The sequence below is a fragment of the Cherax quadricarinatus genome, chromosome 32, assembly GCF_038502225.1.
Source record: "Cherax quadricarinatus isolate ZL_2023a chromosome 32, ASM3850222v1, whole genome shotgun sequence".
NCBI lineage: Eukaryota > Metazoa > Arthropoda > Malacostraca > Decapoda > Parastacidae > Cherax > Cherax quadricarinatus.
Genome location: NC_091323.1, coordinates 8,768,221 through 8,781,274, shown reverse-complemented (window position 1 = coordinate 8,781,274; position 13,054 = coordinate 8,768,221). Strand labels below are relative to the sequence as shown.

The window sequence follows — 13,054 nt, the reverse complement described above, 5'->3', positions numbered from 1 at the left end:
GTTTACCGCTCCCCTCCATGAACGTGATAAGGTGGGAGCTAGTCAGGTGTTGCTGTCAGCAACACCTGCCCACGTAATTGGGCAAGGCAGGTATTGCAAACCGCAACACCTGCCCACCTGATGAGAGGGCGGTTGTTTTATTCGTCAGGAGACATAAGGGTTTCCTGACTCGGGTCGTAGCCATATGATTACCCGCAGCTAGAGTTTTTGGTCGTTTGATAGAGGCCTTCCACTGGCATTCCAGTCCACCTTTTTAAAAATTACGGTTATGATTATAGCCATTAAGTTGGAATTTACAGCGGCGAGAGAGAGGTGGAGTTAGGTTGCGTGTGTGAGTTAAGAGGACACCGAACTGTTGGGTTAATGGTAGCAGTGATTGAAACAGCTCCTGCTGCGTTGATCTGATACCCTGGTGACTAGTCTGGCATTATGGAAGTCACTGATGACTAGTCTGGCATAACGGAAGTCACTGGTGACTAGTCTGGCATTACGAACACCCATAATTATAGGTATGGAGAACACACTTCTTGGATAACGAGTTTCAACAAAAACTTGCGTGAGGATTTTACGTAAAGCGTTAAACTAGTAAGAGTAATTCCCCGCAAGCAGTTTAAAAGGCTCGAGCCTTCGTTAGGTAATCGCGAGTCACAATACCTTGTTGTAATCCCCTTGAAGTATTCTTTGTGTGAGGGACTTTTGGTATTCCCTTTTGATGCGAGGATTTTAAACAGTATAAACTCCGTGAAAGATGCTGCTGAAGGAGTCTTGATCCAAGGAATTGATGCTGCTTTCCTCTGCCTCGGCCCAGATCAGATTTCCTCCCATTCCTTAACTGTACGGCCTTACGGGTTTAGCTCTCTTTCCCATGAATATAGTATTAATGCAATAATAAGGTATTGGTACACATGTATTTTTCTGACAATATATCTCTATCTGGACGTGATACTAACTACAGTAAGATCATTATTATGTAATTTATAAAAGGTGAATCAGACACGTGGACAGAGCAAGCCTTTTACATTAAGTACATTCTGCCTTCGGTGGAGCCTTGTCGTACTTGATAAAGCACCAACGAGAGCCTCAAGTACGATAGAGGTCAGCAGAGAGCTTTACTACCTAAGTTACCTTCCATCCTACATGAGACGTAACGTGGACATCATGTACGCGAAAAATAAAAAACTATAGGAGTAAGCGAGGAAGGTAGGATAGGCTACGAACAGGTTTTGTGAGTGGACTGTTATGAGGGTGAGGGTAAAGTGGCAGGGCGTAATCCAGCTGCTGGACGGCGGAGGCTGCCTAGGCAAACTTATTTCCTGCGGTTTTGGGCCAGTCGAAATTCTCCCCACGACAGGTACCCATCTTTGTTGTTGTCGTTCTCATCCAACACGTCGTCCACCAATTCTGTCATATGAGAAAGTTACGATAACTCTCACCATTTGACATAAAATAACAATAATAATAATAATAACCGAACACCTCTAAGCTATACTAGCACTTGTTATTATTATTATGTAAATTTAGAAAACCAACAGCTTGAATGAGACTTTTACAACGCTTGAGTATAATGTGGGAACGTTTCGCTAACCAGTAGTTTCATCAGTCCAATACAGAGAATAATGATGAAAAATGAGCTATTCAGTCCCTCAGCCTAGAGTCAGTGTGTTCAATCCATCAATCTTGATAAGACTGAGCACATAACTCCAGGCTGAGGGATTGATTACCTGGAACTCCTCCTCATCTTTCACCGTTCTTCTCTGTATTGAACTGACTTAATCACTGACTGGCGAAACGTTTCCACAACAAAGATACCTAGGTGTTACACAACTGTCTCATTCATCAATACCAGCAGTTTTAACCAGTGCTGAATTACTGATATTCAAGCCTCGTGTATTATCACTGTTGCAACAAGAATTTAACGACTGGCAAACAGCTGGTGAAACAATTCCAAGATTTAGTACCTCATATTGATAATGATAATCATAATATAATTAGAATAATAGTTATAATCTTAATAAATGGGCATTTAACGGGATATAATTAATCATCCACTTAATTACAGAAAGCCTCATTACTAGTTGAAATTTAGCATAGCTGACACGATGTTTCACTTACATGAAGCTTTACCAAATACTTAATAAAGCCTCATGCAGATCTCATCTGCGGTATGTGTCGCTTTACCGTCTTTGTAATTGCAGTTTTAACACGACCTTAGGTTTTTGTACGCACCAGTGTAAAACTTCAACTTCTCATCCCATTTCTGTTGGCGGTGGTCCTGCAGGATCTTCCTCTCCTGCTGAGAGAGTCCCTTCAATTTCTCTTCGTCTATGATGACCTCGTCATCGTCGTCGTCGTCAGCGGCTATGTGAACAATGGCTGCCAGCAGCTCTAACCCGTCAAGACCGAAGTTGTTATCATAGTCATGGATTCTGAAACACGCCAAGGAAAATGTAGGTACAGTTGATTATTATTCTGTAAAATAGAAGGTATATGTGTAGATGTATGACTAATTCGTCAATTATCCAATCAAGTAATTAGTTGAATCCAGTCCAGGGAAACCTGCCATCCCGTTTCCAGAAAACTGGGTTGCTTATCTCTGATTCCATACAGGGCAGTGTATGTGAGTGTAGTGTTGTATCTGATGAAATGAAGGGTAGTGCCAGTAACATACATATAATTGTGCATTCAAGGGTACTGTTAACAGATATTATCGTGAGGTGTCGGGGTCTGTGTCGTTAGCTCAGTTATGAACGGTGAGATACATCTATGGGTCACTGATCTGCAACCGGCCTTTCTGTATGAGAGAAGCCGCGGATTCGTTACGCAAGGTGAATGTGAAGAGTAGTCTAGCTCATGTTGCCTCTTAAAGGGGGGGGGGGGGTTTCTTGCCACGGCGAAGAGGCTATTTGTCTGAAGAATTGGACCATCAGTCTACTTCCTCCGACCAAACCTAATTACCCCCAATACCCCCTTCCCTGCCTCATCTTCCCCATCCCTCCTTTCCCATTCATCCTCCTCTCCCCATCCCTCCCCTTTACCTTTTCTGTTTGAAGCTTTTGGGGTCCTTCCCTCAGGCATTCTAGTTCCTAGGTTGGGGGGAAGGGTACCATGGTGCATCCCATTTCGTTGAGGTCCTTGGTAGTAATATAGTTTGCCATGGAATCTGGATCATCTGGAGATGTCCCGATCCCTCTCCAGTCTACCGTGTCTCCAGTCTGGGTGTCTTTCAGGTAACGGGTGTATCTCTGGAGGCTGCCTGTCGGAGGTGGTGGCTGAAGAAGGTTTTACCTCGTGGCGGGAAACCGACTGCCATCTTTTTTATCCACCGAGGTGGCCTGGTAGAAGTGAGGTTGCTATCCCAGATTGCTGGTTTACTGGCATGAAAGGCAGGGTATGGCATGGATTCCATGCTGCATCTGCACTGCTAGCTGTGCTGAAGTTTTCTTGGGTGCAGAAGGGGATTTATGGCCCTTTCATTCCTCCTAGGAGCTACCCCTCCATTTTCCCCCTCCCTTTTGTCTTTTTTCTTTCTTTTTCTCTTCTTTTCTAAAAAGAAAAAGAAAAAAGATACCTTCTCTTCACAAATCATGGCTTATTTACAGTGGAATATCCGAGGCCTCAGAGAAATCATGGTGAGCCCCAGGTTTTGCTCTTCCAGTTTTACCCTGTTTGTGCTCGTTAACAAGAACCCTGATTATGCTCCACTGTTATCCATCCTGTCTCTGGCTATATTTTATTACATTCATTGGATCCATTTTACGATGGAACATTTAATGAAAATGCACTTCTTGTATGCAGTGGTATACCATACCATTAGATCTTTGTTCACACTTCACTGCACTACACTGCAGCATGCATCTACTTGAATAAGTGGTATACAGTCTGTTCTTTATATATCTCTTCGCTTCTGTTATTAGACGATTTTAATGCTCACCATTTTCTCTAGGGGGGTCTCACTGTGACTCTCGTGACATTCATTTAGAGGTTCTTCTCACTTTTCTCCCCCTCCATGTTTTAAATACAGGTATTCCCACCCATTTTGACCTTCACGCTCAACTCTTTCTTGCATCGATCTCTCAGTTTGCTCTTCATCAACTGCACCTGGTCTGTACTCCCGGATTTACATTATAACAATCATTTTCCTATCCTCCTTACTTCCCATTCGAATTTTCAGTCTCCTCAAAGCCCATGTTGGCAATTTGACAGAGTGAACTGGGACCTGTACTCACATCAAACTGGTGATATCAGTTTTAACCTTGGCTTCATATTCTATACCCCGAACCAAGAGCAGGAATTCTTAGAAATGCGTGCCTTGGTGGTCTCTTGCTTGTGCTCGTGTGATATATTTGAAACATTCTGCATGAGGCCAGTATTGCTACAAAAGGACCACAGAGTGCCTCCTTGATTTAAGCACACGAGAGCTAGTAACCACTTTGTTATAACAGTCTTTTTTGATCTCGAGAAGGCATACGACACTACTTGGAGATATAACATCTTGGCCCAAGCTCACTCCTTAGGCCTCCGAGGCAATCTGCCATTTTCCTTAAGAACTTCTTATCTGAGAGACATTTCCATGTTTGAGTAAATAATCTGCTTTCACCTGAATTTGTCCAAGCTGAGGGTGTCCCCCTCGGATGTCTCCTTATTGCCACACTTTTTCTCCTTGCTATAAATGATATGGCATCTGTCCTTCCATCTTATATTTGGTCATCACTATACGTTGACGACTTCGCTATGGCTTGTGCAGGCGTTGACTGTCGCCCCATTGCAGCTTCTCTCCAGATCGTTGTCAACCTAGTTTCCAATTGGGCCACTACCCATGGATTTAAATTTTCTGGTACTAAAACACCAAATTACATTCACTAGATGTTCTATTGTCCCTGATACTCCATTGTACCTGTATGGGTCATGTGTCCCTGAACGTGATACAGTCAGGTTTCTCGGCCTTCTGTTTGACCGTCGGTTATCCTGGAAAACCCACATTACCTCCTTGAAGGCAACTTGTCATAGCCAACTGAACCTCCTTAAAAACTTTCACTCATCCTTCATGGGGGGCTGACGTTGAGCTCTCCTTCGACTGCATTTGGCCCTGATTTTATCAAAACTAGATTATGGCGATCAGATATATTCAGCGGCCTCTCCTGCAACTCTTTCTAAACTTGGTCTCATCCATCATCAGGATTACATTTATGTCTAGGTGATTTTTGCTCCTCACCTACTGAGAGCCTATATGTAGAGGCGAATATTCCATCCTTGAATGATCGCCATAATGCTCATTGCCTGTGCTATTTTGTCCACTCTCATGACCTTCGCAATCCTTCCATATACAGGATATTAATGGACATTAAAAGAGGTTCATTGTTTGTTTATCGCCCCTGCTTATTCCGTCCCTTTTCTCTTCGTCTACATTCACTATTGTCTTCTCTTTAGTTGCCCCCTGTTTGTGAGGAAATTATAGACCCATCTACCAACTTTTCCTGTTATTCCTCTAGCACGCATTTTGTGCGCTATTACGCCATGGTCACACTTGTCGAAGGCTTTTACAAAGTCTGTATATATTACATCTGCATTCTTTTTGTTTTCTAGTGCATCTAGGACCTTGTCGTATATGTTTATCTAGCATGTAACTTTTCCCTTACCCCTTGCGAAGTTCCTACAGTTTGTTTCTGTTCTTCCCCACTGCCATGAGCGACAGCTCAAATACCTACAGTTGCTTCTTTCTCCCTTTTACTTAATCACTTTTGGTCTCATTTTCATTCCATTGCAGTGTACACTGATGGTTCTAAATCTTCTGACAGGGTCGGATTTGCAGCATTGTTTCAGGACAGCATAGTTCGAGGGTATTTTTTAGACTCGGCTAGCATATTTACAGCTGAATTGTATGCAGTTCTCATAACAATTATCCGTATTGAATCTGTGCCTACCTCGACATTTGTAGTAGACTGACTCAGACTACCTTAGTGCTTTGCAAGCTACTAAAAAATTTTATTCGTCTTATCCCCTGGTACTTCGTATACAACTTTGGTTATGCCGCATTTCTAACATAAACAAAGATATTGTTTTCTGTTGGGTCTCTGGTCATGTTGATGTTCAGGGCGATGAACAGGCAGACACCGCTGCGCGGTCAGCAGTACATGACCGCCCAGTTTCATACAGAGGTATTCCATTCACAGACTATTTTGTTGTAATCTCTAACCAACTTCGCATTCGTTGGCAACATTAGTCTGATATGACTCATAACAAATTACACTCTATCAAACCAAGTTTAGGTTTCTGGACATCTTCTTTCCATCGATGCCAAGGTTGGGACACTACACCCTCCCATCTTCACATCGGGCACACTCATCTTACTCATGGGTATCTCATGGAGAGGTGTCCTGCTCCACCCTGTGAGAATTGCCAGGTTCCAGTTTCGATTTGCCACATTCTATCGGACTGTCCAGTCTACCAACGAGCACACAGAATTTACCTCCGAAGTCGTCACCATTCAAACGCCCTTACCTTATCTTCCCTCCTTGCTGACAGACCCGCCGTTGACTCCATTTCCTTCCTTGACTTTTTGACAGCAACTGATTTACTATACAAGTTTTATTGATACTTCCTTTAATACTCCTCACAGCCCCTTTATATTTCTACCTCTGTTCTCCTCTCTACCCTTGCTGCTCTTTGATCCAGCAAAACCCTCTGCTCTGCAGAGCTGTATGACCCTAATAGGGTTAGGGCTTCGTTTTCATTATAATAATGATTCATGTTGCAATGTAATAACAAATATTAATGTTCTTTACTGCACTAGTTTAGTATAGGATAAGTCACCCTCATTAACTAGACTGTTTTATAAGGGGAGTAGAGCGGAGTGACTGGGCGAGGTTCTGTCACCTGCACTCCTCGCACATGTGTTTTTGGGTGACTGACGTGGGTAGGAGAGGCGCCCTGGTCGCTGGCACAAGTGGGTAGCCCTGTTATCAACTTGTGTAGGCTGTGATAAGAGTAATCACAGATACTGAACTAAATTACTCTAACTCTAACCTTAGCTACAATACTTATAAGAGGTGGTATGATATATTAGCCTCTAGAGGCTTCATCGCTAAATTCGACTTATAATTTAAGAGCAGATACAGAAAATATTGCAACGATGGGTGTAGGCTCATGGCTAGGTACTACCTACCCCCTGATTCTCATGTTACCTCAACTTCCCTCCTTCCCCTTCCCAAGACTTAGGACGGCTAATGGATTCGTGAATCAGCTAACTTCCCTCAACTCCCACGAGTATTTATTAACGTAAATATCTTTTTATTATTACTTATTTTTCAAGATAGCAATATGAATAATATTTAGTATTGTGAAGCGCTTCCCGACAGGATCATTCAGCGCAGGAAGTGGAGGCTCAGTCCTCACTGATCACCGCTGCTTATTCTTTTATCAGTGATGTTGTTGATGTCCATATGTTTAATGACTCCCTGAGAGGAATTCGAAATATGTGCAATACCTGAGTATCTTTATTCAAATACAGACACACGAGTATTGCACGTGTCTAATTCTTCATATTGCCAAAAGCGTCTACCGTTATTGAAATGACTACCTGTGTTTAAAAAGCCTGCGGCTGACGCAAATTTGTTTTTCATTGACCATTTAGCAAACTGCAAGACCTACTTGAAGTAGTGATAATCCAGCTCCTTATCAGACATTTTTTCGATCCTTTCCAGCGACAAGTATTCAGGCAGCTCCTCCTTCAGGTGTCTGAAACAAGTAGATGTAACAGTAGGGTTGTTAGTGTTCACTGGAGATCCTGGAGCTACAGTAGACATGACATAGCCTAACCAACTGAGATGTGCATTCAGTTCATTGACAGTGTTCGGCTCACAGCCAACAGTACCTGGGCTCGATTCACAGGTGGGATGAGACGCATGGGTAAGTCACCTTGTATCTGTCACTGTTCACCAAACAGTGAACCGGCGCCTGTGAATTAATAGACCGTGTTAGGCAACATCCTGAGGAGAGGTAGACGTATACCGTCAACAGGGTTGGACTTTGAAATAAAATGAACAAAAAAAAATGTTCTTGGTCTGCAAATAGTACTGTGTGAGAGGAAAAGCTCTATGCATCCTGTCAGACAATAAAATGTCACTTGCCATCCGAGCTTTTTCCTGCATCAACGATGTGTTCCTTAAGAACGCTTTCGAGAGATTCATAACCGTGATGGAGATGAGGAAGTGGCTAAGGAAATGGCTGGTCGGTGCTGGAGTGAATATTGTATGAAAACCCAAGGGAAAGGTCACTGACAACTGGGATACCTATTCAGAGAGAGAGAGAGAGAGAGAGAGAGAGAGAGAGAGAGAGAGAGAGAGAGAGAGAGAGAGAGAGAGAGAGAGAGAGATGAACCGCATGCTAGTGACTTTCATTTGTGCCTAACAATATTTTATTATATGTAAATCTACATTACCTGAATACTACAGAAAAGAAAGAAATTTGTATTTGTAGAGAAAGAGAGAGAGAGGGGGGGAAGGATATACTCTGAGAGGCGTGCATATGTATACGTATACACAAAGAGGTATGGGGTGTTTATACACAAACACCAAACCCGTGTGAATTATACAGCCAAGAGATTAAAATATTCTTGCTTGGTAGTCTACAGATGGTTCGTAGCTTTAATGACCTCCGTGCAGTCGATTGGTTATAAACCTAACAAACCACAAATAAATAATTATCTAAAATTAGCACAAACCTACTTCATCATCTTACATATTAACTCTCAAATCTGAAGTGAACTCGATAGAGAAGAAAAATAATAATAATTCTTATTTCTACAAGTACATGGACATGACTAGAAACGACTTGACTGCAAACACTAAAGGAACGTACTGCCTGTCGTGCAAGAGGTCGTTGTCTTGTAGTAGTTTAGGTTTAGTGCCTGTATGCTGTGGCCTCTTGGGGACGTGGTGATGGTGCTTGTTGCTCTCTTGCTTCACTTGGTGGTAAGAGTGGTGTCCCTTCATATGCATGGGTCTCCCGGATCCTTCTATGGCTCCAGCCTCCAACCCACACCCGACCCACACTCCTAGTGACAACCATAAAGCGATAATCCTCATGTTGCTGCGGTACTGTTGTAGGTAAATAGACCTCTATCTCACTCTGGAGGGGAAAAACCAAAATCAGCGTTACTGTACACCTACATAGCGAAGGCACTCATTTTGTTGCGTTAACAAACTTGCTACCACTACGGATGTGCCGTTTCCCCTGAAAGAAATATACGTTATATAAAATTTGCTTAGCGCAGAAACTGACGTACTTTCGTGAGTTAGAAAAGAACTTTTCTAACTGGAGGACGAGTTGGCTATGGTACTTGAGTCTCATCAGTTACGTAAGACATGAACTGTTTATGTATGTGGATATTCAAGTGTACATGTATATGTAAATAATCATGCGAAGCATTCAGAACTAAAAGTGTATATATATATATATATATATATATATATATATATATATATATATATATATATATATATATATATATATATATATATATATATATATATCTAACTTCCAGCCTACGCAGTGAGCTCAATATCTGGTACCTGGATGACGGCACTCTGGCAGGTACTGAAGAGTCCCTCGTGGGGGACCTACAACTGGTGAAAACACAGGGAGAAGGCTTGGGACTCATCCTCAATCCCTCTAAGTGTGAAATCATCACAGCGAACCAGGAAATAATCAATGCTGTTCGAAGAATCCTCCCGGAAATCTCAACTACAACTCCGTCCAACAGTACCCTCTTGGGGGCACCGCTGGGTCACCAGGCCATCGATACTGTCCTCAGGGACAAATTGAATGACCTTATGAGAATGGAGGAGAGAATAAGCGATCTTGATGCCCATGATGCTCTGTATCTCCTCACAAGGTGTCTTACTATGCCAAGACTCACTTACTTCTTGAGGTGTGCACCCTCTTTTGACAACCCAACACTTGATGAATATGATGCACACCTGAGATCAACTTTTAAGAAGGCACTGAACCTGTCACTAGAGGATGAGCAATGGGATCAGGCAACCCTCCCAGTGCGACTGGGAGGTATAGGGGTGCGTAAAGCAACGCATGTTGCTTTACCTGCTTTTCTGTCTTCGTGTTTGGCTTCCAGTGCATTAGTCAAGAAGATAGTGCCCGAACGCTTGAGAGACTTGGTAGGAGCTCAAGACCCCAGGTTTACTGAAGCAGCAATTCGGTGGGACACCCTTACAGACTCCTCCAGTAGACCAGCTCCTCCCAAACAGCACAAACAGTCCCACTGGGACAAACCGATCATGGAAAAAATCGCCAACACAATGCTCTCCAATGCTTCAGGAAAGAACAAAGCTCGCCTCCTGGCAGTGAAGGCACCACACTCAGGAGATTTCCTGTTAGCTGTTCCCAATTCCTCCCTGGGCACCCGTCTCGACCCACCGGCCATTCGGATTGGTGTTGCTCTTCGCCTAGCCGCCCCCATCCTCACCGAACATAGGTGTATTTGCGGCAGGGCGACAGCTGATCAATTCGGACTCCATGGTCTCGTGTGCCACACAGCAGAAGGGAAGTATGCCAGACATGAGGAGATCAATGACATAATAAAGAGAAGCCTCGCCACAGCCCGTTGCCCAGCTCAACGGGAACCCCAAGTACAGAGGTCTGATGGAAGTCAAAAGCGTCCTGATGGAGCCACTATGCTACCCTGGAAGGATGGAAAGCAGATTGCCTGGGACTACACCTGTGCTGCCACATTGGCAGACACCTACTTGCCATACTCTGTAGTGGAAGGGGGTGGAGCTGCCAGCCACAGGGAGACCCAGAAGATCCGAAAATATGAAGACCTTCCCCCTTGCTATAACTTCATTCCAATAGGGTCGGAGACCCTTGGAGCATGGGGCAAGTGTGCTCTAAAGTTCCTCAAAGAGCTGGGTGAAAAGCTCATCATAGAAACCAAGGACCACAGGGCGACCAGCTTCCTCTTTCAGAGACTCAGTGTTGCGATCCAGAGAGGAAATGCCTGCAGCATTCTGGGCACGCGGCCCACCGCAGGGGAGCTGGACGAAGTATTCGAGATGTAGCTCTGAGTTACCTATGTTGTTTTACTTTGTATCATATTTTTGTGAATGTTTTGTCAATATATATATATATATATATATATATATATATATATATATATATATATATATATATATATATATATACATATATATATATATATACATATATAAGAACATAAGAACATAAGAAAGGAGGAACACTGCAGGAGGCCTGCTGGCCCATACTAGGCAGGTCCTTTACAATTCATCCCACTAACAAAACATTTACCCAACCCGATTTTCAATGCTACCCAAGAAATAAGCTCTGATGTGAAAGTCCCACTCAAATCCAACCCTTCCCACTCATGTACTTATCCAACCTAGATTTGAAACTACCCAAAGTCCTAGCCTCAATAACCCAACTAGGTAGACTGTTCCACTCATCAACTACCCTATTTCCAAACCAATACTTTCCTATGTCCTTTCTAAATCTAAACTTATCTAATTTAAATCCATTACTGCGGGTTCTCTCTTGGAGAGACATCCTCAAGACCTTATTAATATCCCCTTTATTAATACCTATCTTCCACTTATACACTTCGATCAGGTCTCCCCTCATTCTTCGTCTAACAAGTGAATGTAACTTAAGAGTCTTCAATCTTTCTTCATAAGGAAGATTTCTGATGCTATGTATTAATTTAGTCATCCTACGCTGAATGTTTTCTAACGAATTTATGTCCATTTTGTAATACGGAGACCAGAACTGAGCTGCATAATCAAGGTGAGGCCTTACTAATGATGTATAAAGCTGCAGTATGACCTCTGGACTTCTGTTGCTTACACTTCTTGATATAAATCCCAGTAATCTATTTGCCTTATTACGTACGCTTAGGCATTGCTGTCTTGGTTTAAGGTTGCTGCTCACCATAACCCCCAAGTCCTTTTCGCAATCTGTATGGCTAAGTTCTACATCATTTAATTTATAAGTACTAGGGTTATGGGCACTCCCAAGCTTCAGAACCTTGCACTTATCTACATTGAACTGCATCTGCCACTTTTCTGACCAAGAATAGAGTTTGTTTAAATCCTCCTGAAGTTCCCTAACATCTACGTTTGAATCAATTATCCTACCTATCTTTGTGTCATCGGCGAATTTGCTCATATCACTAGTAATTCCCTCATCAAGATCATTGATATATATTATAAACAACAACGGGCCCAAGACTGATCCCTGTGGAACGCCACTTGTTACAGATCCCCACTCGGATTTAACCCCATTTATGGACACTCTCTGCTTCCTGTCAGTGAGCCATGACTCGATCCACGAGAGCACTTTTCCCCCAATGCCATGGGCTGCCACTTTCTTTAACAGTCTATGGTGCGGAACTCTATCAAAAGCCTTACTAAAATCTAAGTAAATAATATCAAATTCTTTATTGTGGTCAACAGCCTCAAAAGCTTTACTGAAGAAAGTTAATAAATTAGTTAGACAAGACCGGCCTCTTGTGAATCCATGCTGAGTATCATTAATCAAGCTATGCTTATCGAGATGGCTTCTTATAATCTCAGCTATAATTGACTCTAGTAATTTGCCTACAATTGAGGTCAGGCTTATTGGGCGGTAATTTGACGGTAACGACTTGTCCCCTGTTTTAAAAATAGGAGTTACATTAGCCATCTTCCACATATCAGACACTACACCTGTTTGAAGAGATAAATTAAAAATATTAGTTAATGGTTCACAGAGTTCCATTTTGCATTCCTTAAGAACCCTTGAAAAAACCTCATCAGGACCCGGCGACTTATTTTGCTTCAGTCTGTCTATCTGCCTCACAACCATCTCACTAGTGACTGTGATGTTACATAATTTATCTTCTTCTAGCCCACTGTAAAAATTAATTACTGGAATATTGTTAGTGTCTTCCTGTGTAAAAACTGAGAGAAAATAATTATTTAAAATCAAGCACATTTCATTCTCATTGTCAGTAAGGTGCCCATAGTTATTTTTAAGGGGACCTATCTTA

General features: G+C 42.5%; 1 protein-coding gene across 1 annotated transcript; it reads right to left on the bottom strand.

The window, feature by feature from the left end:
* Positions 1–1,001: 1,001 nt before the first annotated feature.
* On the bottom strand, positions 1,002–9,152 carry LOC128690186 (lymphotoxin beta receptor inhibitor). Its single transcript, XM_053778738.2, has 4 exons — positions 8,857–9,152; positions 7,648–7,734; positions 2,227–2,426; positions 1,002–1,401 (listed from the first exon to the last, which is right to left on the bottom strand). The coding sequence occupies exons 1-4, from the start codon at positions 9,081–9,083 to the stop codon at positions 1,307–1,309; spliced, it is 609 nt and encodes a 202-aa protein (XP_053634713.2). The 5' UTR covers positions 9,084–9,152; the 3' UTR covers positions 1,002–1,306.
* Positions 9,153–13,054: the final 3,902 nt, after the last annotated feature.

Bases quoted from the DNA above. Each gene is read 5' to 3' on its own strand.
- LOC128690186 (XM_053778738.2), bottom strand. From the start codon at position 9,083: ATGAGGATTATCGCTTTATGGTTGTCACTAGGAGTGTGGGTCGGGTGT. The intron at 2,427-7,647 runs GTAGGTCTTGCA...GGCGTGTTTCAG, and splicing joins CTGGATTATCACTACTTCAA to AATCCATGACTATGATAACA. The intron at 1,402-2,226 runs GTGCGTACAAAA...CTCATATGACAG, and splicing joins GAAGTTGAAGTTTTACACTG to AATTGGTGGACGACGTGTTG.